At 41.1% G+C, this 27,349-nt stretch overlaps 1 protein-coding gene across 1 annotated transcript in view; it reads left to right on the top strand.

Annotated features, from left to right (window-relative positions):
* LOC122803905 (serine/threonine-protein kinase MRCK beta-like) overlaps nt 1-24,168 on the top strand; it is a gene marked incomplete in the record, with an annotated part of 2,302,169 nt that extends 2,278,001 nt beyond the window's left edge. Inside the window, 1 exon segment of the mRNA XM_044073588.1 lies at nt 24,065-24,168. Within this exon segment, the coding sequence (XP_043929523.1) occupies nt 24,065-24,168 (104 nt within the window).
* Between the last annotated feature and the right edge of the window lie 3,181 nt (nt 24,169-27,349).

The following is a 27,349-nucleotide window of genomic DNA, read 5'->3' as shown; positions in this document are numbered from 1 at the left end:
GATGTCAAACAGTAAAGGGCCCTGCACAGACTCCTGTGGTACTCCGCTGGTGGCGGGTCTACTGATGGAGGTAAAGTCAACAATTTTGACTATGTGTGTTCTGTTGATGAGCCATTTGACTACCCATCTAGTAATGTAAGGGGCTAATCCCTGTCTAGGAGAGTTTCTCAATGATGCCAGAGTGAGCAATTGTGTTGAAAGCCGTGGCAAAGTCGCGATAGGCAGTGTGTACTGTCATACCTGCATCTATGGTTTTGCTGAAATTCTCCAAGTCCACCAGGTTTAATAATCATGATCTACTAATGAAGCCAAACTGGGTTAGGTTTTAATGAAGATGAATGCACCTCCAGGTTTGGTTTCTTCACACTCATTTTCAGGTCTGAATGCGTGGAAGGCATTATAGCTTTGCATGGCCAGGGTACTCTCAGCGGGCTTGAGCCATGTCTCGGTAACTTCGCAGATGTCAGCATCCTCGAAGGTGAGAAGTACTTCCAGGGAGTGCAGTTTCATGTTTAAACTCCTAGCATTAAGCAGCATGACCCTGAGTTTGTCTCAATTAGATTTTGTTACATTGGAAAATTTGTTGTTTTGACATTGCCTAAAAAGGCACTACAGGGGAGGTAAGGGCCTTTGCCAGTATCCGGAAGCCTGGGGGGACACAGGAGGACACGTGCCGACCATCTCTACCAAAGCAGCAAGGTCTGTCTAACATATCCTCCCAGGCTGACAGATACTGGATCCCCTGAACTGACACCAGAAGTGGAGCCAATTGTTAGTCAGTCATGGGTAAGGGTAGGATACTGCTTAGGGCTAGGGACATACATGTTCAGGACACACAATCAGAGTTCCTTCATGCCTCTCTTCGTGTAATCCAGAGAGGTACATCTCAAGTCATTCACTCCAGCATGGAGCGTGACAGAGTCACAGTGGTAGTTATTGAGTGACTTGAATGCATGTGTGATTTGTCAGAATCTGGCACCAGATAGGCAGCTGACCATAACCTTCTTGTCCAGTCTGGTGAGGGGGATATCAGTGTGTCTCACTCTGGAGTCACCTATTACCAAGACAGTTGATGTGTTTTGCCTTAAGGGCTTATTTGTTAAGACACGGGTGTGTGTGTTGATATGTGTAGTGGTTTCTTTTTGTGTAGTGGTGAGTGTAAGTGATGTGTGTTTGGGAGGTCTCTGTCTTTTGGTAGGTTTTTAGTGAGTGCCTCCATAAATGTGGGTTTGTGTGTTGTGACCTCATTTTGTGTGAGAGTTGAGGTTTGCATGAAAAGGTGAAGCATGTGTGCTGACAAACCTGGTTGGTCTAGTTTGTTTTTTACGTGAGAGAATTGACTCCAGTTCTACAGTGTATTTGCATATCTCACATAGGGTGTTATTTTGCTTTAGGATTGAATGGTTGTCAGTATACATGAGGCAAAATTGCTACATTGCCTCAAGATGCCCTTATCAATCAAGCTGGTAGGAGAATTGATGGGAAACTGCCTGGCCATTGTGGTAGGATTTTTCTGAATGTAGTATTTGGGAAGGAAGTTGGCAAGCTGGACTTGGTTATAAACAGTAAAGATGAGCTGTAATTCAATTAAATACAGTTAACAAAGTGCAGTGCTGGCTTAAAATATACTTCTTTCAGTTTTTTGTTCAGTGGATGCCTTGTATTTCAGTGGAGATGCACTCCAGACCTCTGGCTAAAGTTTCCAAACAATGAGCAGCTCCCGTAAACTGAGCGCAAAAGGGGGGCTTATATACATGCAAATTTAAACAGTGTTAACACAACTGCCAATGGGAAAGCCCCAAACTGAGCCTTTCTCCAGCAATCCCCAACTCAAATGGGTCCTGTGCTACACACTTCTACCACAAGGGTGCAGGGAGGGCCTCTTAATGAAAGATGACTGGTTTAAGTGCACAATGATACTAAACAGTCTAGATTCAGCAGGTCCGAATCTAGCGTATGCTGTATAAGGCAATGAAACACAGTTTCTAGATGGGAAGGAGTAAGGGAGAGTCACTTAAAAGTCAAAGTGAGAGCATTTAGTAGTATACTATTAGATAACCTGCAGTGGTGCCACCTTCTGTACAAACTGGCAGCTCTTTGAGCAGCTGTGAACAGTTGGAGAGTATGGAAAGCATTTCCTATAGAGGATTTTAAACCAGAGAGGTTTGCGTATATGCAAGCACAGGGAACTGCGTTTGCACAATGAGCACACATGAGGCTTTTATACCAGCAGGATGAAAGAGTTTGCTAAAGTTAAACCCTCAGACCAATCAAATAAAAACACAATAAGCTATCGACCTTTAGTTCCCACCTTGGATGGGTTGAATTTAGCTCTCTGTTCCAACCAGAGTGCAAAAGAACCCTCCCACTGTAAAACAAAGTGGCTTTGAGCTCAAGTGCAGTAACAAATGTTTTAGAACCAAAGTAAGAATTCCTGCAATATTAGGAGTCTTTGGAAATAAGTTCACTAACCCGGAGAAATGTTCACAACACACAAAAACTTTGCAAAACTTAGAAATATTTTGGCAGACTCAGAACAGCTTTTGCAGAATACTGTTAAAACAACATAAGAGCAGTACAGTAATAACAGATGGAGTTTCTTTAACAAGTGCAGGCTGAAAGACGGTGATAAATTCAACTAAATAAATGCACCACAGAAGTATTAAACATCACTGAAACAGAGCAGGTGCAAAAAATACACTTATATCAGCTTTGTAGGTCCACATGGTTTTAGAAGCAGTCCAAGTCTTGAAGTCATAGGTGTCCAAGCCAGGTACAAGGAAACTCTGAATAAATGAGTACACACTAGTTTCTTATGATAAACTGTAAGGTTCTGGCCGGAATTCACGAAGCCCCTCTACTAACTCTCAGTACCCTGGTATATAGCTGATCCAGGTCTTGCAACTGATCTCTCAGAAGGCTCTGAAGATGTTCAGACATAGATCACTGTTGCAGTAGCGTACGTTATACAAGTCTTAATCTGTGACCAGTTTGCTTCACAAGGTTAAGGGCACCTTCCATGCAATCTACTGTCAGCAGCTCAAGCAGAGCAACATAAAAAGATATTTGGCACACAGAAAGCTTTTGTTGTTGCCAAAAAGAGTTCTTCTTTTGCAAATCCCATGATGTTGTTGGTCAGCTCTCCCATGGGAAAAACCTTCAGCTGTTACTTTAAAAGGAAAACTTGCATTTTATTTTTCTGTCATTATTATTGTATTTCGCTAGGAGACTGAAACTTTTGGGACTGTTAGTGCATTTCTAATGGAGTTGTCATGTTAATGTGAATTTTATGAGGAAAAAATGTAATTTTACTAAAATTTTGTTCAGATTAGGATGTTGTGTGTGTTTGGGGGCAGGATGCTGTGTTTATGGAGTACTGTTAGTGCTTTACCTATGTGGGAAACGCTTGTTATCTACCTTACACTTTACTGACTCATCTAGGCTCAGCTACCAGCTTTTCACATCTCTTCCTTTGCTTACCTATGGAATGCTCTCCAGTCCCTGTGGTAGTACCTTTTATTGCATTTAGAAAATGTCTTTGGGCATCTTGCTAACTCCTGTTCTGCCTCGGCTGCTGGTGGTGACTGTCCTGTGGCCTCTTGCTGTTCCTCAGACCTTTTTTTTACCAGGTTCTCTTGGTGTAGCCTTTTCAGCCACAAAAGACTTGAGGGGAAAGCCATATCTTCTGTGGCTGTAAGGATGTCCATGGCAGGCAAGAGAGAGCCACTTTTATCACGGTCAGGGAAAGGGGCAAGTAAATGTTCATCATTTGGCTGGAATAGGGAATGTTGAAGCTGGTACTAGTATGCATATCAAGAGTCCATTTATGGAAAGCATTCCAGTCTCCTGTTTTCTGTTTGTATGGACAGGACAGAATTACTGGGATTTTTCCTTCCCTTCTGATACTTCATGCAAGAAAAGGAAAAGAGTTCCTTAGCTTTCTGACCAGGAATTTCAAGTCAGAAATTTTCATCTGTCGGTTTAATTTCTCCAAGTCTTTTGTCTTTCTAGTAGCATGACTGGCATGAACCTTTTTCCTAAGTCAAAGTATGATTACAGTTTGTCAAATTAGTATTGTTTTAGCCTTTGATGTTAGCCAGAAGTGCTCATCACAGCACCAGCAATGTGCCCAAAACTGACTCCTACTTCCTACTACATTTTATACGGAGTTGCATGTATCGATTGCATATCTGAATAAGACTGTAAATTTTTCTTTATGAGACCCTTTACTCATACTACAGTTGGAACTGTGTTTGGTATCCTTCCTCCACATTGCTCCTTTTTCTGTCTGCAGATGCTGGCATTTTATGATTTTGTCTCTCTCTGTATGTAAAACACTGTAATCAATGGATGTAGCAATTTCAATGATCAATACTACCTTTGTCTTGTTTTCATGGATTACTATGTCTGGTTTTCTTGCACTTATTTTTGAACTGTTGAAAATGGGTAATCCCATGTGATATAAGCTTTATCATTCTCCATGGTGCTTTGTGGCTGATGTTTCCAATGCTTCACAGCTACTGTTTACACAATCCCCAATGCAACAGTCTTGCCTCATTATTATGCCTTTCAGTATACAGGCTCTCTGCCGTTAGTGTATCACACCCAGCAACAAGATGTGGGACTTTTTCCATTTTTACAGAACCTTCATTTGTCTGTCTCTCTCACATGTTCAATGGTCTTTGCAAACCGAAGTGCACGCAGTCCACTGACCTAGGCTGCTAATGTTAACCTTTCAGCTTTTGGTTTAAAAAATTCACCTCTCCTTCACCATTCTTGTGTCCTATCCTGATCAACATGCGGTTATTCCAAGAGTTTTCTCTACTTGCAACTAGATTTATATTTATGCCTTTTCCACATTTCTTACCTCCTCATCTGATCCTTCTCCTTATATTATTTCTTTTGTTTTTTGGCACATTCAATTGCTGCCTGTTTTTTATCTTCTACTGGTTTGGTTTCCATTCCTGCTTGACACCAGAATGCTTCTGCTAAATTAAGCAGGGAAGTCATCTCAGAGTTTTTTCTTTTCATGTTTCAAAACTTTCACTATGTTTCGATCTGGTGAGGTCATCAGATATGTATGCAGTCTTACAATTGCAGATCTGTATGTGTAATCGATTTCTAGGAGGCCCATACCCCCTTCAGAGCAAGGAATATATAATCTTGGTATTCACTGATATATAAAAATCAGTGAATACCAATATATAATCTTGGTATTCACTGTTTTTTATATATAATTTGATAAGAGTGAAGCAATTTTCTTGTTTTCCTGTCCAACTGATCCAATACCTTTTGGGGCCAGTCACCCCAAACTGGAAGGTAGAACAGGAAGAGCAAATTAGTTTATAGCTTGGACTTTGCTCCTAGATGACAGGACTGTTTTCAGTATTAATTTTATTCTTCTAAAATACTCCTTACTGAGTTTTGTTCACATTTGTTCATGTTTTATTGTTAATCCTTCATCAGTTCCCAAATATTTTTACATTCCCTCCTGCTCAAGTTCCTTTATGTCATGCTCCTGACTCAGATTGATATTTTCTTCGTAGTGCAGTTTTCTTGCTTTAAATGTTGCAGTTTTGCACATTTATCAAGACCAGATGACATTCTTACATCATCTGAGAAGGTTTTGACTACTTCTGGTTGTGCTTTCATCTCCTTATCTGATGAACTTTAGAGTTTTAAATCATCCACAAAAAAGGATAAGTCTTTACATTTTGTTGTCTGGGAGCCAAATTATAGCCATGACCTAATTTGTTAAATAGACCCTTGTGGACCATTTTAAGCCTAGCCAATTTCCCTTTTGTGCTCTAATTATTGTCACCCATTTGGTTAGAGATTGACCTTACCCCATCCCATGGTCAATAATTATATATTATCCCTAATGAGAATAACTGGAATCATATCATAGATAATTTAGGGGGCACATGCATGGGATAAATTATTTAAGAGTTGCATCTATCCATTAGTAGTACAGAGGGCAGTCCTGGAGTACATTTTCTGTTTCCCATTCATAAACCCAAGTTATACTTGAATATGGACAGGGATGAACTTTGTTTTATGTGGATGGGGAGTCTGTTCCAGAGCAACAGTATCCTCTGCAAGATATTTCTGTCCCTCCAAGCCATTCTGTTGATGTTCCAGAAAAGGTTTAGATCTCTAGGCAGTGTATTTCTGATACCATTTGACTTGCTGATGTGCTGTAAATCCATCAATATTGGGTCAGAGAATGCCTTGCATGCCAGACACAGGTCAGCTTGGCAGTCTGTAGGATACCAAGTATAGTGACAGGGCTTTGAGTTGGTACATGTAGGGGCTGTTGTTTAGGCCTTGTATCCCTTTAGTAAGGGATCTCTGTGGGTATTCCAGTTATTGCTTTTGTATGGACATATACATTCCAAAAGGGTCATTATATTCAGTGATTGGCCTAATGAATAAAGGAGGACAGTGACATCCCTAGCTCTATGCATAGTCATTTGTTTGTAAGCTGTGCAGTATAGAAGGACTTTCTTACAAGAACGGACACATGTTGGTCAAAAGTTAGGTCACTGTCCACATAAGTTTTCAAAACCTGAACAACTGGGTAAACTGTTAGATGAGTAGTGTTAATGTGGTAGATGACTTCCCAAGGGATACAGTAATTCATTTTTGGCATTTCATTTCATTCCTTGATTTTGGCATCAGTTTTTTTTTTTTTTCCTTTTTGTTCTCTAAGCGGTGTTAATCTACCCATGTTGCTTAATCTACCCATGTTGCTTAGGCTACTGAAACAGTGATCTATATCTTAATGTAGTACAGTTGTATAAGTAAACTTAAAATAACAGCAGGTGGTCTAATAAATCACTGCTCTGCAGTAGGCTTCTCTCCCTGCAACCCTATTTCTTGTTTGTGAATATTTTTTTCAATGTTTCTAGGGTTTGGATATGCCCACCCTTTTTTCTGTATAGTATATAGTTACTGTTTTGTTTGTTCTTCGGGGCTGTTTCCTCCCTCCTGGGCAAAAAAATGCTCTTAAGCTGTTTCTTACTCCAGCTGTCCTTTTATGGAGCTGTTCTTGAGCTCTGGGCAGTTGGAGCATGTGGAAAGAGCCCTTAAGTAATCGATTATAACTTCAAGTTACTGTTGGAACTGTCTGAATGCCTTTATGCTATGTTGCTCTAATATCTGCTAGCATATCCTCGTGGTGTATGACTTTGAGTTTGTCAGGACGTAAGATACCATAAACTTTTAATGTTGCTATTTCAGTGATTAATGATACTTGTGTCCTTTTTTCTGTAACTACTTTGTTTTTCCTGCTTCTCCTTTCTTAACTGTTGGATGTTATGTGATCCTATCTCGCCTACATTCTGACTGATGGGTTCGGAGCCGATCCCTCGGCTCCGACTCGGCACGCTTATGCCAAAGAGCGAAGTCTCTTATTGGCTGAGCTTACTATATCCCAGGATGCACCACTACCAGTCCCCCAGATCTCGTTTGCCGCTAACTAGCAAAGACGTGGTCTCGAGCTGGCTGAGCTAAGTAGTGTCTTTTCACTAACTTTTTCTGTCAGAAATTTGCTAATTTCTTAACAAAAAGCTGTTTTAACGGCTACTCTGTGCTGTTGTGTGTGTTTGACAACTTTTCTGTGGAAAATTTGTGTGTGATTGATTTTTGTTCTGGTTACAGGCTCCCTTGGTCCGTAGGGCCTTTCCTGTTGGTTAATCTTTTTAAAAACCTTAGGGTTTCTTAATTTCCTTTATACAGTTGTTCACTGTTGTTCAATTGGCCTTTTGTTTTATTGCGGGCTATCGTTGTGAACGGCAAGTTAATCTTTGCGAAGCTAAGTTTGTCTGTGAGAGAGTACTTAAATTTACTTATAATGTCTCAGGCACCTAGGCCTTCGGGCTTCAAGAAGTGCACTAAATGTAGTTTTAAAATGTCTATCACGGATGACCACTCTCTGTGTGTATATTGTTTGGGCGCCAAACATTTGCAGGAGTCCTGCAGCGTGTGTCACGCTTTTTCCTCGAGGGTCCTCCAAGAGAGGAAAAATAAGCTTATATTGAAAGGCCTTATAAAACCCTCTTTTGAAGAAGCTTTAGCATCCTCTCCTTCTCCTGCTAAAAAGAAAAGGGCATCGGCTCCGACCAGTCCGTCGGACCCGACCACCAAAAGACATAGGCAGGCTTCTCCTTCGGCTCCAAGGACTTGGAGCCGAGGCGAACGGTCTGCCTCGATGCCTCCAGTCTCGACTCCTCTGACTTGAGCCGATGGCTGGGGCATCGAGGCGGGTCACCTTCATCGGCTCCACTAGTCTCGGAGCCGATGAAGGTTGTCCGCTCAGACACTTCCTCCTCGGCGCCTAAGTCCTCCTCGGCACCGATGGAAACTGGTTTGGGTATTCCTTCGGCGCCGATAGTTATCGAGTCGCCTTGGAGCCGGTCCCCTAGCCCCTTGGGGCCGTTGGAGAGGCCAACTCGAACCCGTTCAGTCTCCTCTAGGTCATCGAGGATGTCAGATTCGGACATAGACAGGGTGCTCCAAAGACTGTTCCAGTCCCCAGTCTTTCAAAAAATTTTTTCGGCTCCGACCCAATCGGCTTTGGAGCCGATAGCCCATCCCATTGCCATTCCTCCTCCGACCGCTTCGGCTCCGTCGGAGCAGGTGCTGTTGGAGCCGGTGGAGATCCTAGGGTCGGCTCCGACCCTTACTCCAACCCCGGCCTTTGGGTCCGAGTTTGGCACGCGGACTTCTTCGGCCGGACCCGGGGGTGACGTTTCGGGACCTATGCTGTCGGTTCCGAGCCTCCCTCTCGGTGTTTCAGCTGCGGGACTTCCGTCTGCTATCATGGCTCCGGGGACCGGACACTCTCAGGATTCTGGGGGTCCGGCTTTCAGAGCTATGAGGAGTGCCTTGGCCAAGTCTTCTTCGGCCATCTCTACGGCTTTACCGGCACCTTCCCTGGGTGTGGAGACTGGGTCTTTGGCAGTTCCCCTGTCCCTAGGCAGCGGAGCCCCGGGGCCTGAGGTTACCCCCACTGGGGGTTCCCCTCCTCCTGAGGGTTCTTCGGAGGAGCCCCCAAGGAAGAGATCGTGCAAGAGGAAGCACGTGGACTCCCCCGAGTCTCTTACATCGGACACTGATCTTGATGATGCGGAGGGGTCCCCAAAGTCGTTCTCGGATGATGTCTCATTCGCAGACATTTTAGAGATTTTTAAGCAACGAGGCGGCTGGATATCCAAACCCCCCTCTGCTGATGAGTCGGTGCTTCTCAAGGCCTTTGGGGCTCAGCCCTCCGCCTCCTGGGTGTCTCCGCCCTTCGACGAGCTCCTGGATTTGGTTTGTCGGTGGGCGTGGGAACATCCAGATACTGTGGAACCAGTGCCTTCTCGCCCTAACAAATTTTTGTCTGCCCCACCCGAGAAGGAGTTCTTGACAAAAGGCGTGGCTGTAGATGCCATGGTGGTGGCATCTGCTACACAACAGGACGTGGCAGAGGCTTCAACGTCCGTCCATCCTCCTAATAAGGAGTCTAGGAGCATGGACCGATACGGGAAGCGCACCCTGACTTCAGCGGCCTTTACACTAAGGTCCCTGAATTATTTGGCACATTTTACCAGGCTACAGAGGGATCTGGTCAAGGAGCTGTCAGATTCCCTCTCAGGTAACCTACCTGAGCAGCTAGCCCAGTCGGTTAGCTCTCAGTTGGCTATCCTTACCTCGATTTCTAACTCGTCCATGAGGCTCATTTCATATGCGGCCGAAGGGCGGGCAGAGCGGTAGGCACAGGCGTGGCTCACGGAGACAAGCCTGGCTCCGTTGTGTCATTTTATGGAGGCCTTCAAGTCTTCCTTCCGGCGCTCCCTTTGATGGGTCCTCTTTGTTTGGACCTAAGGTTAAAGACACTCTTACCCGCTGTGAGCAAGAGGGAAAAACTTTATCTGCCGTAGGTGCACGTTATTCCACTCCCTTTCGACCTTATCCCAAGGCTAAAGGAGGAGGGAAGATGTGATTCCGCAAATCACGTAAGTTTTTTCCTCAACAGCAGGAAGATTCCCCTTCCAGAGGCAGAGGACGGGGAAATTTTTCTGGGAGACGCCGTCCCAGAGGCGGCAGAGGGCCCCGCAATTCTGGAGACCGCGAGTCCTTTCGTGGCTCTTCAGCCTCCCACACTTCATGAGGGATTGCCCGGCTGTGCTGCTCTGGAGCCAGTCAGGTGCCGTTTTGCCAAGCACCTAAAAGCCTGGGAGTCTATCACTCAGGACAGATGGGTGCTTCGGATTATTGCCGGAGGTTACACCATTCCCTCCACACACTCACCCCCACCGTCCAAAAAAATCCCGGACCCACCACCCAGTCAAAGGGAAATTGCAGCCGCAGAAGCGTCAAAGCTGCTAGAAAAAGGAGTCATCCAACCGGTCCCCACAGACCAGATCGGATCCGGAAATTACTCAAGGTTCTTTTAGTGCCAAAAGACAGGGGACCTGAGACCAATATTGGATCTCAGCAAACTAAACCAGTCCGTCATGAAGTCCAAATTCTGAATGGTCACTTTACAATCCATTCTCCCATTGTTGGAGAAGGATGTTTGGATGTGCTCCATAGATCTCAAGGACGCCTATTATCACATACCGATACATCAGGCGTCCAGGAGGTATCTGCGCTTCAGCCTGGGAGACAGTCATTTCCAATTTTGTGCACTGCCCTTTGGTCTCACCACAGCCCCCAGGGTGTTCACCAAGTGTTTGGCAGTAGTGACTGCTCACCTGAGGAGTCTTGGATTCCAAGTGTTTCCCTATCTGGACGACTGGCTCCTGACTGCCACCACCAGGCATCTACTAATAGACAACCTCAAAGCCACCATCTCCCTGGGTGCTACCCTGGGAATTACATTCAATTGGTCAAAGTCTGTCTTGCTGCCCTCTCGGCGCATAAGATTCATAGGAGCAGAGAGAGACTCAAAATTGATGCGCGTCTTTCTTCCTACCGAAAGGATTCAAACTTTACAAGGTCATGTTCAAGCCCTGCTTCCAAGATCCAAAGCCCCAGCCAGGATGGTCCTGCAACTTTTAGGTTCGATGTCTGCCACGGTTCTCCTAGTTCCACTGGCAAGATTGCACATGAGGATTCTTCAGTGGCTGTTATCGACACAATGGTCCTTTCAGAATCTCCCCCTCAATCACCCCATTCTGATTACAGAAACGTGCAAACGGGACCTCCGCTGGTGGCTTCAGCCATCCAATCTGAATCAGGGAAGACCTTTTGTTATCCCCCCTCCGGTGGCCACCCTGACGACGGATGCCTCCCAGACAGGGTGGGGGGGGGCATTGTCTGGGCAGGTTAGTTCAGGGTTCCTGGCTTCCAGACGAAACCTTTCTCCACATCAATGTATTGGAAATGAGGGCTGTACTTCTGTCCCTACAGGCCCTCCACAAGTTTCTCCCTCAAGGCATTATCGCTATCCACACAGACAACATGTCGGTGGTCTGGTATCTAAACAAACAAGGAGGGACCAGATCTTACCCCCTTTGCAGAGAGGCCATGAGGGTGTGGGAATGGGCTGTAGCTACCAACCGTTTCTTGGTAGCGACCCACATTCCAGGGAAATCCAATATATTGGCAGACAGATTAAGCAGGACAATTCTCTCTCCTCACGAGTGGTCCCTGAACGAAACAGTAGCAGCTCAGGTTTTCAGAAGATGGGGGACACCGTGCTGCGACCTGTTTGCAACACCACAAAACACAAAGTGCAAAAGGTTCTTCTCCTTGACTCCACGTCAGGGGGAGGCAGCTACGGATGCTCTAGCCCAACCTTGGCCAACAGGGCTACTTTATGCATTTCCTCCGGTCCCACTTCTCCCCAAAGTCATCCAGAAAGCTTCTCAATTGGGGTCCACAATGATACTAATTGCTCCGTACTGGCCTCGTCAGGTATGGTTCCCCTACCTAAAGAAACATGCGGTGGACGATCCTTGCTTGTTGGATCTAACTCCGGATCTGCTGATTCATCAGTCGGGACGACAACACCAGTCCCTTCACACTTTGAAATTGACAGCTTGGCTCCTCCACTTCCGACTTTAGTCAGAAGTCACATTTTAGACTCGGAAGTTGTTCACATTTTATCTTCGGCCCACAAACCCACCACTAAAAAATTGTACCTCAGTAAGTGGAAGAGGTTTGCTATCTGGGCTCAACTCAGGGGCTTAGACCCTATCACTGCCCCGATACCAGAGGTTTTGAAATTTTTAACATCCCTGTTTAATCAAGGATCTTCAGTCTCTACTATTAAAGTCCAACTAGCGGCTATCTCCAAATTCCACGAATCCATGGATCCACCGTTGATGAGCAGCAGATTATGCAAAACCTTCATTAAAGGTGCTGGGCTAAGACCCCCAGTTTATCACCCTGCGCCTCCGTGGGATCTTGATTTGGTACTTCGTGCCTTAACATCTTCCCCTTTTGAACCGGCTGCTACATGTGATTTAAAATACCTGTCTTGGAAAACTGCCTTCTTAGTTGCAATTACCTCTGCAAGAAGAGTTTCAGAGCTTCAAGCCCTATCTATCAAACCACCGTACTTGATTTTTCACAAGGATAGAGTATCACTTAGGCCTAACCCATCTTTTGTTCCAAAGGTTTGTTCTAATCTCTGTCTCCAACAATCTCTAGAGCTACCAGTTTTCTTTCCAAAATTCTCCAACGAAGCGGAATACACCCTCCATAAATTGGATGTTCACAGGCAATTGCGCTTCTATCTAGACAGGACTCAACAAATTCGAAAATCAGACCAGTTGTTTGTGTCCTTTTCAGATAATAAATTGGGTAAAACCATCACTAAAGCTACTATCTCCAAATGGATTAGAGATTGCATAACTCAGGCTTATTCCTCTTCAAATAAGCAACTTACAACATCTATCAAAGCTCACTCCACCAGAGCTATGGCTACTTCTATTGCCTTTCATTCCAAGCTTGCTATTTCTGAGATTTGTGCTGCGGCTACTTGGTCCAACCCGCACACTTTCATTTCCCACTATAAATTGGATGTGGCATCTAAAGGGCGAGCATCATTTGGTTCCACGGTACTCAGGAGTGTTTTCCAGTGAGCCACCCAGGATTCAGGTGCTAGGGACGCTGTACCATCAGTCAGAATGTAGGCGAGATAGGATCACATAACATCTTTTAGTTATGTACTCACCATAACTTCAGATGTTTGGGATCCATCTCGCCTACATTCCTAATACCCACCCTCCTTCCCCCTGCCTTGGAGATCAGAAGAGATTGAACGGTTTTGAGTTCTACTGTTTTTTCTTTTATCTTGTTTCATCTGACAATGTTATATAAGCAGCATGTGTGTCTGTGTATGTATGCGGACAAACTAGATCTGGGGGACTGGTAGTGGTGCATCCTGGGATATAGTAAGCTCAGCCAATAAGAGACTTCGCTCTTTGGCATAAGCGTGCCGAGTCGGAGCCGAGGGATCGGCTCCGAACCCATCAGTCAGAATGTAGGCGAGATGGATCCCAAACATCTGAAGTTATGGTGAGTACATAACTAAAGTTTTGGATGATTCCATGTGATCAGAACTTCATATTTACAGTATTGTTTGTCGTTCATGTTTCCAGTGCTTCTTAGGTGCTTGTATGTTGTAATGTTTGCAAAATCCCTGGTGCAATAGTTTTACCACATTATTGTGCCTTTCAGTGCACAGACCTTCAGCCATGAGTGTATAGCAACATGATTTGCAACTTTTTCTTGTTCATTATTATAGAACCTGCATTTCTTTATATCTTCCATTTTGTCCATAAACTTTGTAAACCAATCTATATGTAGCCTACTGTCTTGAGTCACCATTATTAGCCTTTCATCTTTTGGTTTAAATTCACCTCTTCTTATCCAATTCATGTATCAAATGTTGATCACTGTGTGGTTGCTCTATGAGTGTTTGTATACTTGCAAATATGTTTGTGTGCTTTTAAGTTTTCTTTCATTTTCTACTGGTCCTGTTTTGTAAATTCTTTCATTTGATTATTGGCACTTTCTGTTGCTGTCTAATTTTTGTCTACTTCTGGTTTGATTTACATTCCCACTACTTTCCAAAATACCTCTGCTAATTTGAGCAAAGACATCATCTTAGACTTCTTCATGGTTTAGAGATCTTGATGTGGATGTACATATGAGTAATAATGTATTGGATCCATAAACAGGATGGGACAAAAATCCTGTCCTTGAAAAAAGGAGGACTTATGGATGTTGGTGTTCCAGAGGCTTTTTTTGCTGAGGGCCCAGCACTTCCCAGGTCCATAGAATGTTGCTTCCACCTTCTTTGGTCACCAAATGATTCAGTCGTGAGTGCTAACTCTTAGATAGAGGCATCTCTTTGAATGCTTTATCCCACTCATTGGTCCCCTCAAATTGCCTATGATGTGATCTCAGTTATTCTCACTAGGAATAGTAATATATCATTATTGACCATGGGGTGGCTAAAGCCAGTAACACCAAATGGGTTAATTCAAGCACCAAAAGGGCAATTGGTTAGGCTTAAAATGTCCTGCAAGGGAAGCCAGCCTAACACTTACTTATGAACTTATGACTGTGGCCACCAGTGGTTTATGCTTCATTTTTGAACTGTTCTTGGAGACTGGTTTCACTATGTTCTGCATTACAAAGCTGTAAAAAGTGAACAAGAACCTTTTTTGCCCCTGCTGTTGGTGGTCTTTGTCCCTTTCTCCAAGGGTGGTCAGCCATGGAGTTAGTGTGTCCAAGTAAGGGAGTGTGGGGCACAGAGAGGTTTACACCCCTAACAACAACAAAAAAAAAAAAACACCAATTTGCTTTTTGTCTCATTTTTGATGTCACTGATTTATGTCTGTTGTGTTTGATCAAGTTATTTCATTTTTATGGCTTGGGTATCAATTGTTTCTCACAAATTTGTCTTGTGGGGCATCCTTTTTTAAACATTTTTTGATCTCTGCATGTATGCCTTCTCCCAGGATTGCCGTAATAAACTGCTTGGTAGTCTTTTACTAGTTGGATGCATCACTGGTATGCAAGTGCCTGCAGTATCAGTTAATTTTTTAGGAAGAACATCTGAAAGGGGCTTGTTTTCCTACAATTTGTCCCCCTGTGACCACAGTCATCTTAATTTAGGAACCTTATGGCATAGTACACATTCTTAGTGACATTGTTTTGTTGTGCCAGAAAGGTACCCGTTTCATTTAGTAGTCAAGAAATGGGGACTGTGGAGACTTCCAATATGGCTGAACACTAAGTAACAACTTAATTTCAGTTGTCCCGGTGTGAAAACAGAAACTCAGAAAAGATGGCCAGTGAATTTGTCTTTTTGGGTACATTACAGTTACTGGCTAGTAAGTGCACTGTCTGGATGCCAGCAAAGAAGAAATTTAGAGAACCTGAAAGAAAATCAACCACAGAAGGTGAGGAGAAACCACTGGCTGGGAAGAATCCTCTAGCTGTTCAGCAAAAAGCAGTTCAACCTGCAGCTTTGGCACAAAACACTACTTCCAGTGATCTAGAGGAAAAAGGTCAAATATGATCAGTGCTGATTAAAATCAACGAACACTGAAGGAGTACATCAGCTCAAATAATAGGCTGGAAAAAAATGGAAGAAGCTTTAAACAGGTATTCAGATGAGCTGATAAAACTATAAAAATGATGAAATGGCTGGCTGAGTATGAGCTTGAGACTGCTGAAGAAGATTTGTTTCAAGAAATGGTAGAGGACAGAGCACATGGGTAAAACCTAAGATTTTCTGCTGTACCAGAGAATCTGGAGGAAACAGACTATGTTAATTTTTATGAAAGCACAGATAAGCAACTGGACTGGTATTCCACAACAGTTGTTAATTGAAAAGACACATCATGTGCATACTCCAAACCTGGCTATTGGAAAACAACCAAGACCTCTAATACTAAAGATGCAGTCCTACCAGTTGAATACGTTGATTCTGATAAAACTTGCAGAAGGACAAAGTACTTAGTGTTGGAGACAGTAGAGTGTTTGTTAAAAATGATTACTCACTGTACATCAGTCAGAAGAGGAGTAAATTTATTCCCGTAATCTGGGAATATCGAGAGGCAGGTGTGAGATTCAACTGCTGCATCCAGTTACCTTCAGAATATTTCTTTTCCTGGAAGATGAAAGTAATTTTTGATACAATCCAAATAGAAAGTACACAAGTTTGTCTAACAAAAAGTGAGCCATCAAACAGAAGAGGGCTCTGCTTCTTATTCTTGTGATAATAGAGAGAGACTGCCAGTGACACCTTTTCCAGTGTTCCAAAGGAAAATCCTTGTGACAGAGAAAAGCACAAGAGTTGACTGGAAGAGTCGGTATTATGCTGGAGTTGGGAGATGGAGATCAACAAGAAGAAGACCGTCAACTTGGAAATCGATGAATAAATGTGTGATGACAAAACATCACTCGCGTTTATGAAATATGAACAAGAAAAATTGGAAGTATTGGACTTTTTTTTAACTTTGTTAAACTTGTAGGGGACTCCAAGACATATGCTGTACTTCATGTTGTTAATGTTTGAAAGAACATTAAGGAGGTGGGAAGAAGAGAGAAAGAGGCAACTGTAAGTAAAACTATTTTTGTTCTCAACAGAATTTTATAAAACATGATATAAACTGCATGATATATAATAAAGCATTTTCAGTTATTTTTGTGCGTTTTAGGGATACTAAAGTAAGCAGTTACCTCCCTTTTTCTTCTTCATTTCTTCCTTTATTGGTTAGTTTTAATAAATGTATGTATTGCAGTGTAAAAAGAGAAGAAAGCTTGGACAAAAAGCATGTTTAAGATAACAGGCTGTGAACTTCTGTTGAGTTGAAGGACTGGTTGTAAAAGTATAAAGATCATGATTAAAGTAAAATTGATTTGATGTTTCTTATTTTTGCAGAGGGGGAATGACTGGATTAAGGCTTGCTCAAACGAGTTTTAAGTGGAAGCAAGTAAATAAGAGAATACTGAATGCAAGGAAAAGTTTTCATTTTGCAAATAAATGATCATAGTGCAACATGAGAATCTTGCACCTGAAGGCAACTGTGTGTCTGGATCTCATGTTTTTATGGACACAAGTTGATAAAGAGGGCAATAAAAAACAGAATATGTTTTTCTTTCAATGGCTAAAAGATAATGTTTTCTGAAAGCATTCAAGTTGTTTTCTCTGTCTTTGAGAGGAATAAAGATAAGACAAAAACAGGCAGCACCTAGTGTAACAGGCTGTACTGTGTCTTAGCGTGGATAATCTTAATTATAGATCAATTAAAGCCTGTGACTGTAGCGGTCAACCTTGGACAGTTGCTCCTCTTAGGAGAGCTAAATTTCATTATTTGAAAATGTACATAGTTTTGTGTGTTTGTATTAAGCTAATAGGTTATGGGGTGTTTGTTTTTTGTTTGAGGGTTTTCATTAAAACAAGAAGTCTTGTAAGATGTGACATAGTTTCAAATGGATATAATAAAAAAACAACTATATAAATCAACCTGCCAAACAGTAGTGTATGCGTGTAACACAAAAACTGTAACTAGATATTGTAAAAAAGATGATGTACATAACAGGTGGGAGTAATATCTTCTTTTCATAATACCAACACTTTCCATAATATCTTTGAACACAAATGGTTTCACAAATATGTACAAAAAAGAATGAGTAGTGAACTGTATTAAGAAATGCAGAGTACAAATAGCTATGCTACAGGAGACACATTTGTAAGGAACTTTGCTTTTGAATTTGGCAAAGAAAATATTTCAGGATGGTTATTCAGTGGAAACTCTAAGACAGAGGAAAAGGAGAATACTTGTATTCATTGCTAGATGAGCTCCAGTAGTGATAGAAGAGAGGGAAAAAAGGTAATAAGTAAGTGGCTGCTGGCAAGGGAGGTGAATTACACTGTCCGGTATTTATGTTCTACTTAAAACTGCTACAGTAGAGCTTTAAAAAATTATGTGAGAAATAATCATTTTTTCACCAGGGAATATTATTTTAGATGGGGACAGAAATTTGATTTGCAACAGTATGTGGAGACCCAGAAGGGAAAATATTACAAAAGAGAGAGTAGATTTTTGAAAACATTTATGAAAGTATTTGGTATGGAAGATGTGAATTCAGTGTTTGGAGGTTTGAGAGAATTAACATATTCCACAAGGTACAAAAAACTGGACTCTAGACAGAAATTATTTTTCACAGGAACATGTGCATTTAATTGAAAGTTTTGATAAGCATCCCGTAATTATTTCAGATCATTCACCAATAATAACTAAACTAAAAATGCAGGGTAATGAAATAAAAAATGAGACACTGATGCTTCCCTATCTAGCTGTTAATCAGAGAAGAATTTAAGGAATGGGTAGTGAAAATTACTCGGGAGTTATTGGGAAAGATAAAAATTTCTTTTGAAAATATGGCTAGCGAGTGGGATAAGCTGAAAGTGGAGTTTAAAAATAGGATAGAAATAAAAGAGAGAGTTAAGAAGTAACAATAATTATTTAGAGGGACTGGCAAAGGTTAAAGTATTTTAGATTAAGGGGAATCTTGCAGTGCAAGAAGAGGAGCAATTGCACAGTGTTAAAGAGAAAATAAGGGAATACCTGGGTAATACGCATGAGTTTAGAAAGATTGCTGTTAAGCAAGTGTTTTGTGATAATAGCTCCAGAGCACAAAAGCTTTTAGAAAAATGGCTCGGGCAACAGAAAGTAGAAAGGGTTGTTGCCATATTTGGGAAGCCTATATCAAGGAAAATAACCAGAAATCCTATAGCATTATTAGAAGTATTATGTAAATCTGTATAAAGCAGAGAATGTGGAAATAAAGAAAAAGTGCAAATGGAAATATTTATGGAAGAATTAAATATGCCAAGTTTAAAGGGAGGTGAGGCTCTGTTATTAACAGTTAGAAAAGAAGGAGATGAGATACAAATGGTGATGTGTAACCATTCTACAGGAAAGTTTCCAGGAATAGATGGTATTCCTGTGGAAGTTTGGAAGTTAGGAGGGAAGAAAGTAATAAAGATCTGGAAGGTTTTCTTTAACAATATTTTAAAAGGAGGAGAAGCACCAACATCCTGGAAGAAAGCTGTGGTGGCTGTAATACCTAAAGATGGTAAAGATCCATCAGACCCAGAGTCATGTAGGCCCATTTGAGTTTTAAACCATGCTTATAAAGTGTATACGTCTATAATGGCTAAAAGAATGGCAAAAGTGTTGCCAAAATTGATAGATTTTGATCCGTGTGGTTTTGTGGAGGGGAGGACAATGTTAGTATAACAATGATGATCTACAGGGAAGTAGAATGTAAAAAAATACCACTCTTGTTGGTGGGTCTTGATGCAGAGAAAGCATTTGGTAGAATAAGCTGGGATGTTAAGAGTAAGGCAATGGAAGCATTTGCATTCCCTGATGTAATAAAGTTAATTTTAGAGGATATATGAGGGATCTGAGGCAAAAATTCAAGTGTGTGTAGGGGTCCTCTCTAATAAGTTCTGTTTGAACAGAGGAATCAGACAGGGGTATTGTCTTTCCCCTTTTGTTATTTGTATTATGTTCAGAACTACTTGCAAAGAAAATAATGACTCAGAAATTCAAGGATATAATTGGTATATCAAGAAATGTGGTTTTATATGCAGATGGTATTATTTTGTGCCTGGTAGAACTAGGAAAGGACATTTCAGTGTTGTGGAACTTTCTATGACAGTTTCCGGTCTTTTTGGGGTAAAAAATGAATGAAGATAAAACTAGTTGTAAACTATATACCCACACACAGATTGGTTTAGCAATACCAATATTTATGGTGACATGGTAAAATTATGTACTTACGGGTGTGGGTTAAAGATTCTGTTATGGCAGCTAAGGATATGTGAGAAGAGACTAAACAAAAGTGAGCAACTGGAAGCTCTCTTTTATGGATAATGGATATCATGGTACAAAGAGTGAAAAGATTTTAATCCTTTTAGTTTCCTGCATCAGGACAGGAATACTTTTATCAACCAGAGGAGAAGTTGTAGATAGCAAGTAATAAAGAGTTGAAGGATTTTTTTGGGAAGGAAGAGGGCAAGTGTCAAGTGGAATAAGTTGATCCTTCCAGTAGTACAAGGTGGTTTGAGATTGCCTGATTTGAATGGATATTTCATAGCTAAACAGTTAAGGCTCCTATACATAGCACGATCAGAAAGCTATAATTCATAGTGGAAAGGGATGATATTGAAACAGGGGAAGTGCAAAAAATGAGGAGAGACTGGGATTTTGGATGCAGCTCTTTAATATGAATAATAGTAGCCACGCAGAATATTATTTTCATAAAGGAAAAGAAAGTATTCTAAGAACTAAGCCAGCACAGGAACGGAGAAAGAAGATTCTGCCAGTAGGGAGGTCTATGATTAGGGGTACAGAGAATAGGCAAGAGAGGCCTAGAATGTACTGGATAAAACCGGCAAAGGAACCCAAGTATTGGGAGCAGATAATTAGAGTGTGAAAGGCAATAGACTGGGAAGAGGCCAAGAATACATTTGGACTGCAAGCTAGAGAGTGCTTTCCTATCAAGGATTGGTATCAGAGTGTAGGCAAAGAGAAAGGAAGGAATAGGGGAGCCTAAGTGGAAGACCAGCACTGGTAGAGTTCTTAGTTGAATCTAAAACAGTTATTGCTATTACAAAAAGGATAATTAGTAGGACATATAAACTATTGCTTGATAACTATAGGAATCAATCAGAGGAGGTTAGAAAGGATTGAGAAGAGAGATTGGATAAGCAATTCACAAAGAAACAATGGAAGAATATATGTATGGCTCCCAAATATGCAACAGAGTCTAGCAGATTTAGGGGTTTTGTTTGGAAGTCTTTGCATAGGTATTTTTATACCCCAAGCTGACTCAAAATAATTTTCCACAGGTAGATTGCAAATGTTGAGGTGGATGAGGAAGAAAGAGGTAATTGGAAACAGATTTTTTGAGAGTGTAATGAGTTGACATAATTTAAAGATTCCCTATTGGTGTAACTAAGCAATTATTTTTGAGAGCTATGATACAGGATCTGAATTGTCTAGAAATAGTAATGTATTGTTGATTTTTATTCTGGTGGCTGACAAAAAGCAATTACTAGAAAATGGAAATCAAAGTCTAAACCAATCATATTTGAAGTAGTGAATATAGTGACAGAGATAAAAGAACTGGAAGTGGGATCTTTAGAAAATGGTGGGAGCAAATTATATAGAAAAAATGGGAGTTGTGGGAATTGTACATGCAGAATAATGTTTTGGAGGAAGAATGAGGTTTAAGGGAAGACAAATTGAATAAGCTATATAATGTTCGCTTGACCGTGACTGTTTAGAAGATTATATGTGATGAATAATGTTTGCAACTGAAAATATGTCTCTGTGGTATGATTTTATACTTGTGTGATTGCCTAGGTCATAAGTGATAATTCAATAAAGATGTTTTTGTTTAAAAAACGAAATTGGGACTGTGGGTCTGACATTGCGATAGCTGCTGCAGCCACACAGCATGAGAATTTTTCATTGTTTGCTGAATGTGGGAAAAGGATGATGCATTTGATTGGGTATGCTTCAGAAATCCTCTTTTGGAAGTCTGCGAGTGTGGTTGGTACTTAAATACCACTACCTTTTTCTGTAGGCTGTCCTTTGATGGATGCATTTACATTTTACTAGATGATGTTTACCTTTACAGGAGCATTAAATCATTAAGGATTCTGACATGCTACTGGGTACCATTCCCCCAATAAACTGTTATTCAGGGTTCAAGTTTGGATTTTTCCGCATGCCTACTGAAGTAGCCCTGAAGAAAGAAGGAAAGTTTACGTGCTCTGTGTTTCATAACAATAGATCTTCAGGGGCTGCTTTTAGTCATTGATTTAAGGGGCCTGCCTTCCACTTTAGAAGGGTGCCATGAAATACCTTTAGTTTTTTTTCTTTGTTTGTTTTTTTTTTTTTTTTTGGCAGACTTTTTCCCTGCTCCTTGATGACCTTCTGTCCCTGTCTCAGCCATCTGGCCAATTTGTTCCCCCTCCACCAGTGTGAGAGCTCACAGAAAGAGGTCATCATTTAGGCATATCTCAGGAGTTATTACATTTTTTTGGTGAGGGGCTAATCCCACAGCACATTCTCAAGGTTCATCATGCAGCAGGCCTTAGAGGAGACAGCTGCCCACTATGACTAATGTAGCCCCCCCACAAGACTACCCAGCCCCCCCCAGAAGCCAGTGCTCCCACATGGTCTCCTGTCTCTGTTGGGGAGTCTCTTATTGGGATAGTTGGCTTCCATACCCAGCTTCCTATTAGAAGACCAAAGATGCATTCTTTCAAATGCATCTTGGTTGAACATAAAAGACTGAAACGGCAAAATATCAAAGCGGCATGTAAGCAAATTCTTTCCCTGGGAAAGAATTTGCTTGATCGCTTCGGTACTTTGCCGTTTTCATCACTGTAATGTGGTCTCGGAGTTGGTATATTTAAGTGGGGGGGGGTGCAGCCCCCCACTCAATGTAATGTTATGAAGTGTTTTCCTTTTTTTTTTTTTGTTGGAACAGAGATTTTTTTCCCTTGGAAAAAAAATCGCTGTTCTGACAGTTTGTTATTGTAAGCTTTTGCTTACATAGGGTTGATTAATCACAGTTCGCTTTTGTAAGCGTTCAGTGATGTAATATAGACCCTCCACACCCTTCCCCCAAAAGAGAGAAGGTAGCAATACTGCATCTCTGTTCGTTCCTCCATGCTCTGTAGCATTTTACCATGGGACTTCATTGTTAGAATTCCCATCTTCTCCACGACTGTCAGCCGCCCATCATGTATTGGGCCATTCGTTCCATCGAGCATTGTAGGATGCTGGAAGAAGGAATTTTCAATGGTTGGCAGCTGATAAGATGCGTGAACAGATGACTTGTACTCTGAGTACAAGTTTGCTGGTACTAAATTGTGACTTCTTTTGGAAGTTTGCCATTAGGGCTCCAGAGTATGACATAGTATTGTTGTTATATTTTTTGACAAAACTATTTGAGATCATCTGTTTTTGAAGATGAGGAAGACAAAGCTGTATGTATAGATTTTCTTTTGTGCAGTATACTCTGAAATATTCCAGCACTATAATATTATTACATTCAGATGTAACATAAATATTTGGCTTGACAGTTTTGCAAGCAAAATTGATATCTCATAAGTATCACATTTCTATTTATTGCATGAGCTATGCAAAAAATCAAAACATGATTTATTTTAAAATTTCTTACATTGCCATATTTGACACAGGTGTGGTGTTGTTACTTAATGTTAATAGTTGCTAGCTATGATTTAAAGTACATACAGAACACAGAATCCAGCAGCAAAAGTGTTATTTCTTTTAAGTAATTGGAGGAGTTAATCCTGAATGTGTGAAGTAATAATCCTTGTAACACTTTCATTATTTAAAATACTTTGTAGTTTTGAAGCAGCAGCACTTTTTTTAATTTTTTCTCCATTCCTTATTTTTGCCACTTCTGTCCATCCATTCCCCATCACTGTAGCGACAGTTATTCATGCCATGGCTATCATGCAGGAAGCCTTGAAAGGTATTTTTCATTTTGTAGCCTAACCCCCCTCCCCTGGTGGCTGATGTGATGGTGTCTACTCTTTCCCCTTTGGGTGTGTAAACTTAAGACCATGACCTCTGAAGACAGCTGCATTAACAGAGCTTGGCCAAATCAAGCATGTATTCCCAGCTCAATAATGCTGCATGCTGTGGACAAAAACGACAAGCTTGACAGTAGCGTCTACACACACACGCACACACACACACCTCCTAAAACTTCGCAATCGCTTTCAGTATCTGGGTCAGAGTCAGGGCTTCATTCCTGTGTGCCATGGAACCAGGTAAACAGTACCTTTTCTTGTTACCAAGACACTCCACTGTGATAATAACTCTTGTTAACATTGTAATGCTCTAGTCTAAAATGAAAGACAACTAGAAAAGCATGACAGACAAGTAATGATTTCTAGGCAGCAGTACACTTGTTTTTCAGATAACAGTGAGCCATTTAGCTTTCATTTCAGAAAAGAGACTTCATGCTTTGTGTTTCTGTTTCCTAGACCGAGAACGCATTTTACTAGGAACTGAAGAAGGACTAAATGTGGTAGATGTAGTACATGATGGTAAGTGCCAAGCCTTAGTTGTGACACTTGGATTGTTTTGAATTTGTTAACATTTGACCACTTTTTGCCTTATGAGTCAAAGTTTTCCAAGTTTAGTGCATTTAATGTTAAGTTTGAATATATTAAAATTGAACATCTCTTCCATTTGTATCTATAATGTCTGGCTTCTGCCTTTCCTGCAACCATGCACCCCCCCACCCCACCTGTATTACCCATTATTGCCTGCATGTACCTATTCATTCCCATCAGCACCCCAGGACACTAGGAGGTAGAATTCAGAGCTAGAAACCACCTCCATCATCCAGTGAGTGTTATAAGGTTTTTGTTGAGCTAGTGCAGATATATGCTTCTGTACACTCGTAATTCTCCTCTTTTTTTTAAACAAGAAACATCTTTATTAAATTATCATTTAGGACATAGGCAGTAAAGCAATGTCTTTCGGCTTTTCCTGGTTAGGGGTCCCCACAGCGGAACTCCGGGCCGCTAATGATTGGAAGTGGATTTTTACGGTGCCGAGTTGCCAGCCTGACGCCCAACCTTCAAAGAAGACACACCCATTCACGCACGCACCTACTTGCATGTCTTTATACGTCACTCGACCATGGGGAAGACATGCAGACTCCACACAAAAGATGCTCCAGCCGAGAATCGAATGAGAAAACCTGTTGCTGTGAGGCGACAACGCTAACCGCTGCACCACCGCGGCTGTACCATCACCGCGATTTAGGACATGGGCAGTCTTGCATTTAAATAAATGAAAGCAAACCTTGTTGACATCATTTTAGTTGCAAGCATTATACATCACTTATCTATCCAGTCATTCTCAGGCAAACATTGCATAGCTAATTCAAATCCTGCTTTCTTTTAAACCCCATTCCTCATCTGCATGTATTGTTCCTACAGTTTCCATTTTTTCTATGTAATTTGCTCCTACCCTTTTCTAAAGATCCCATTTCTAGTTGTTTATCTCTGTTACTATATTCACTACTTCTAGTACAGTTGGTTTAGACTTTGATTTACATTTCCTAGTTATTGCTTTTTTTGGCAGTAACCATAATTACTTAGCAAGGCCTTATTTGTCTAGGCAATTTTGATTCATTATCATAATTCAAAGAAATCATTTCCTTAGTAATACCAATTTGCTCACTTAGTATTTCTGATAGAGTAGTCTTTAGGAATTTTTTTTTTAAAGTCTGCCAACTCATTACACTCCCAGAACTCATATTTCTCCTTGACAGAAGTCCAGCATCTCCTCTCTGAGTTTCTAGAACAGAAACTGCACTTGTAGGCCTTTCCTGATGACTCTTTCTCGAAATGTAACTCTTCTCCAGACCCTCTTCCTGGATGGGGTGGTGCTGCATTGATCATTCACCCCACTTTATCTCAGCTGATTTTTTCAGCATCCAGGCTGATAATCAAACCAAGTTTGTCTTTGGAGTGGACAGCTCATTATATTTACACTGGAAATCTAGCTTATTGGATGTCAAATTTGAAAGTTCTACATAAAATGCAAACTTGAAAGTTCTGCATAAAATGCAAAGGAGTGATAAATTACCTTTTTAGAAACAGTTGTATTATATCATATAAAACTTAACTGCCATTCCTTTCTTGATGATTCTGCTTCTAGCGTGAATTGCAGCGTCCAAATAGAGGTTACAGAATAGAATTTACATTTTTGTTGATGTGTAATAGAAACCGTGTTAAATATATTATCAGCCACCTACTGTATCAGTATTGCAAACTGTTAATTAGTGGTAACAATAAAGTATTGCTTTTGTTCCTGAGCATATCAGTTTGTGTAGTTAGTTTTTTCCCTAAGTAAAATCTGCAGTATTTTAATATGACAGAGAAAACTGATATTCCATGTAATGGCGCTCTTGACAGTGTGAATTATGTTGTGTACTGGGTAGTTGTAATAAACAACTTTTTGTCACCTAGGGAAGTAAAGTGGTACAGTAGTTAGTGTTTCTGCCGTACAGTAAGTGTTTGGTTCTGTAATTGAGTCTCAGCTTGGGTGCCTTCCTTTGGAGCCTGCATAGGGTTTTTCTAGGTGCTCCCGTTTCCTCCCGCATTCCGTAGAATTGCTACAGGCAAATTGACCATCATTCAGATTGCCTATAAGTGTGTGTGTGTCTGTGTGTGCATGTGTCCTATGCTGGGCTCCTGTCCCCACTGAGATTAGTTTTTCTGCCTTGATCCCATTGAATGCAAGGTTTGGCTCAAGCCCCCCCCCCCACTACCTCTAAACTGGATTGATTGGGTAATCATAGACTGAGTGAATGAACCGTACACTGAATTTTACAAGCCATATGTGCCTTCTGTCTCTTTAGACATTATGCTGCAGGCTGCCTTTTTGACTTGCAGCTGTTTCATAGTGATTCTTTAACATAAACCAAAACATTTTATTTATTTATTACTGATTGACATTTGATTATCAGGAAAGTTCAACTGGGTAAGAGTCTATTTTCAGCGGAGGCCAGGGGAGCAAAGCTCCAAAGTATTACAAAATAGTTTAAGAACAATAATTTTACAGTCTTTAAGAATAATACAAACACAACTGCAGTTTAAATAATTGTACCAGACTGGATACAATGTAAGAACATTGGTTAAGAATAGATGCAACTTGTATGACAATGACTTAATAGTTAGAAAAATGTTAGCCAATATTATGCAAACAGGAGTTGAAATACAGAATGAGAGAAAAACAGGCTTGTGTTATATTTAAAGAAAAAGCCAGGAGAGAGAAATTGATAGAAATAGGGAAGTGAGTGAAGTAGGGAGATGTAAGGTATGAAGAGGTATTTGTTCACATTTAGGGATATAGTTTATCTGAGTAAGAACAGAGCCAGCTGTTGACTAGAAAGTTTTTCAGAATTATTTTGTAGGATAGGAGAGAGGGTATGGACCTGGTGGATACAGATGAGTTCCAAGCCTTAGCAACCTGGTAAGAGTACAAGACAATACCTAGCAGATTTGATAGGTTTGTGGACAGACAGCAGTTTCTGGTCATTGGAATGTAATGACCAATTGGGAACATAGTTATATAGAGTGTTATTATGTGCTGGACAAGCAGATGGATGCTAGATAATTTTATAGGTGGCAAGAAGCAGTGTATATGTTAGTTGATTAGGTAGTACTGACCATTTTAGGCTTTTTAGTGCTGGTGAGTTCTTTAAGGGGTATTTGCTGCAAATTTAGCAACTTTGTTATAGCATTGTTCAA

Source organism: Protopterus annectens, chromosome 6.part0, assembly GCF_019279795.1.
Source record: "Protopterus annectens isolate FY-2018-M chromosome 6.part0, PAN1.0, whole genome shotgun sequence".
Lineage (NCBI taxonomy): Eukaryota > Metazoa > Chordata > Ceratodontiformes > Protopteridae > Protopterus > Protopterus annectens.
Note: the sequence above shows the minus strand (reverse complement) of the source record. Positions and strands in the feature narration are given on the sequence as shown.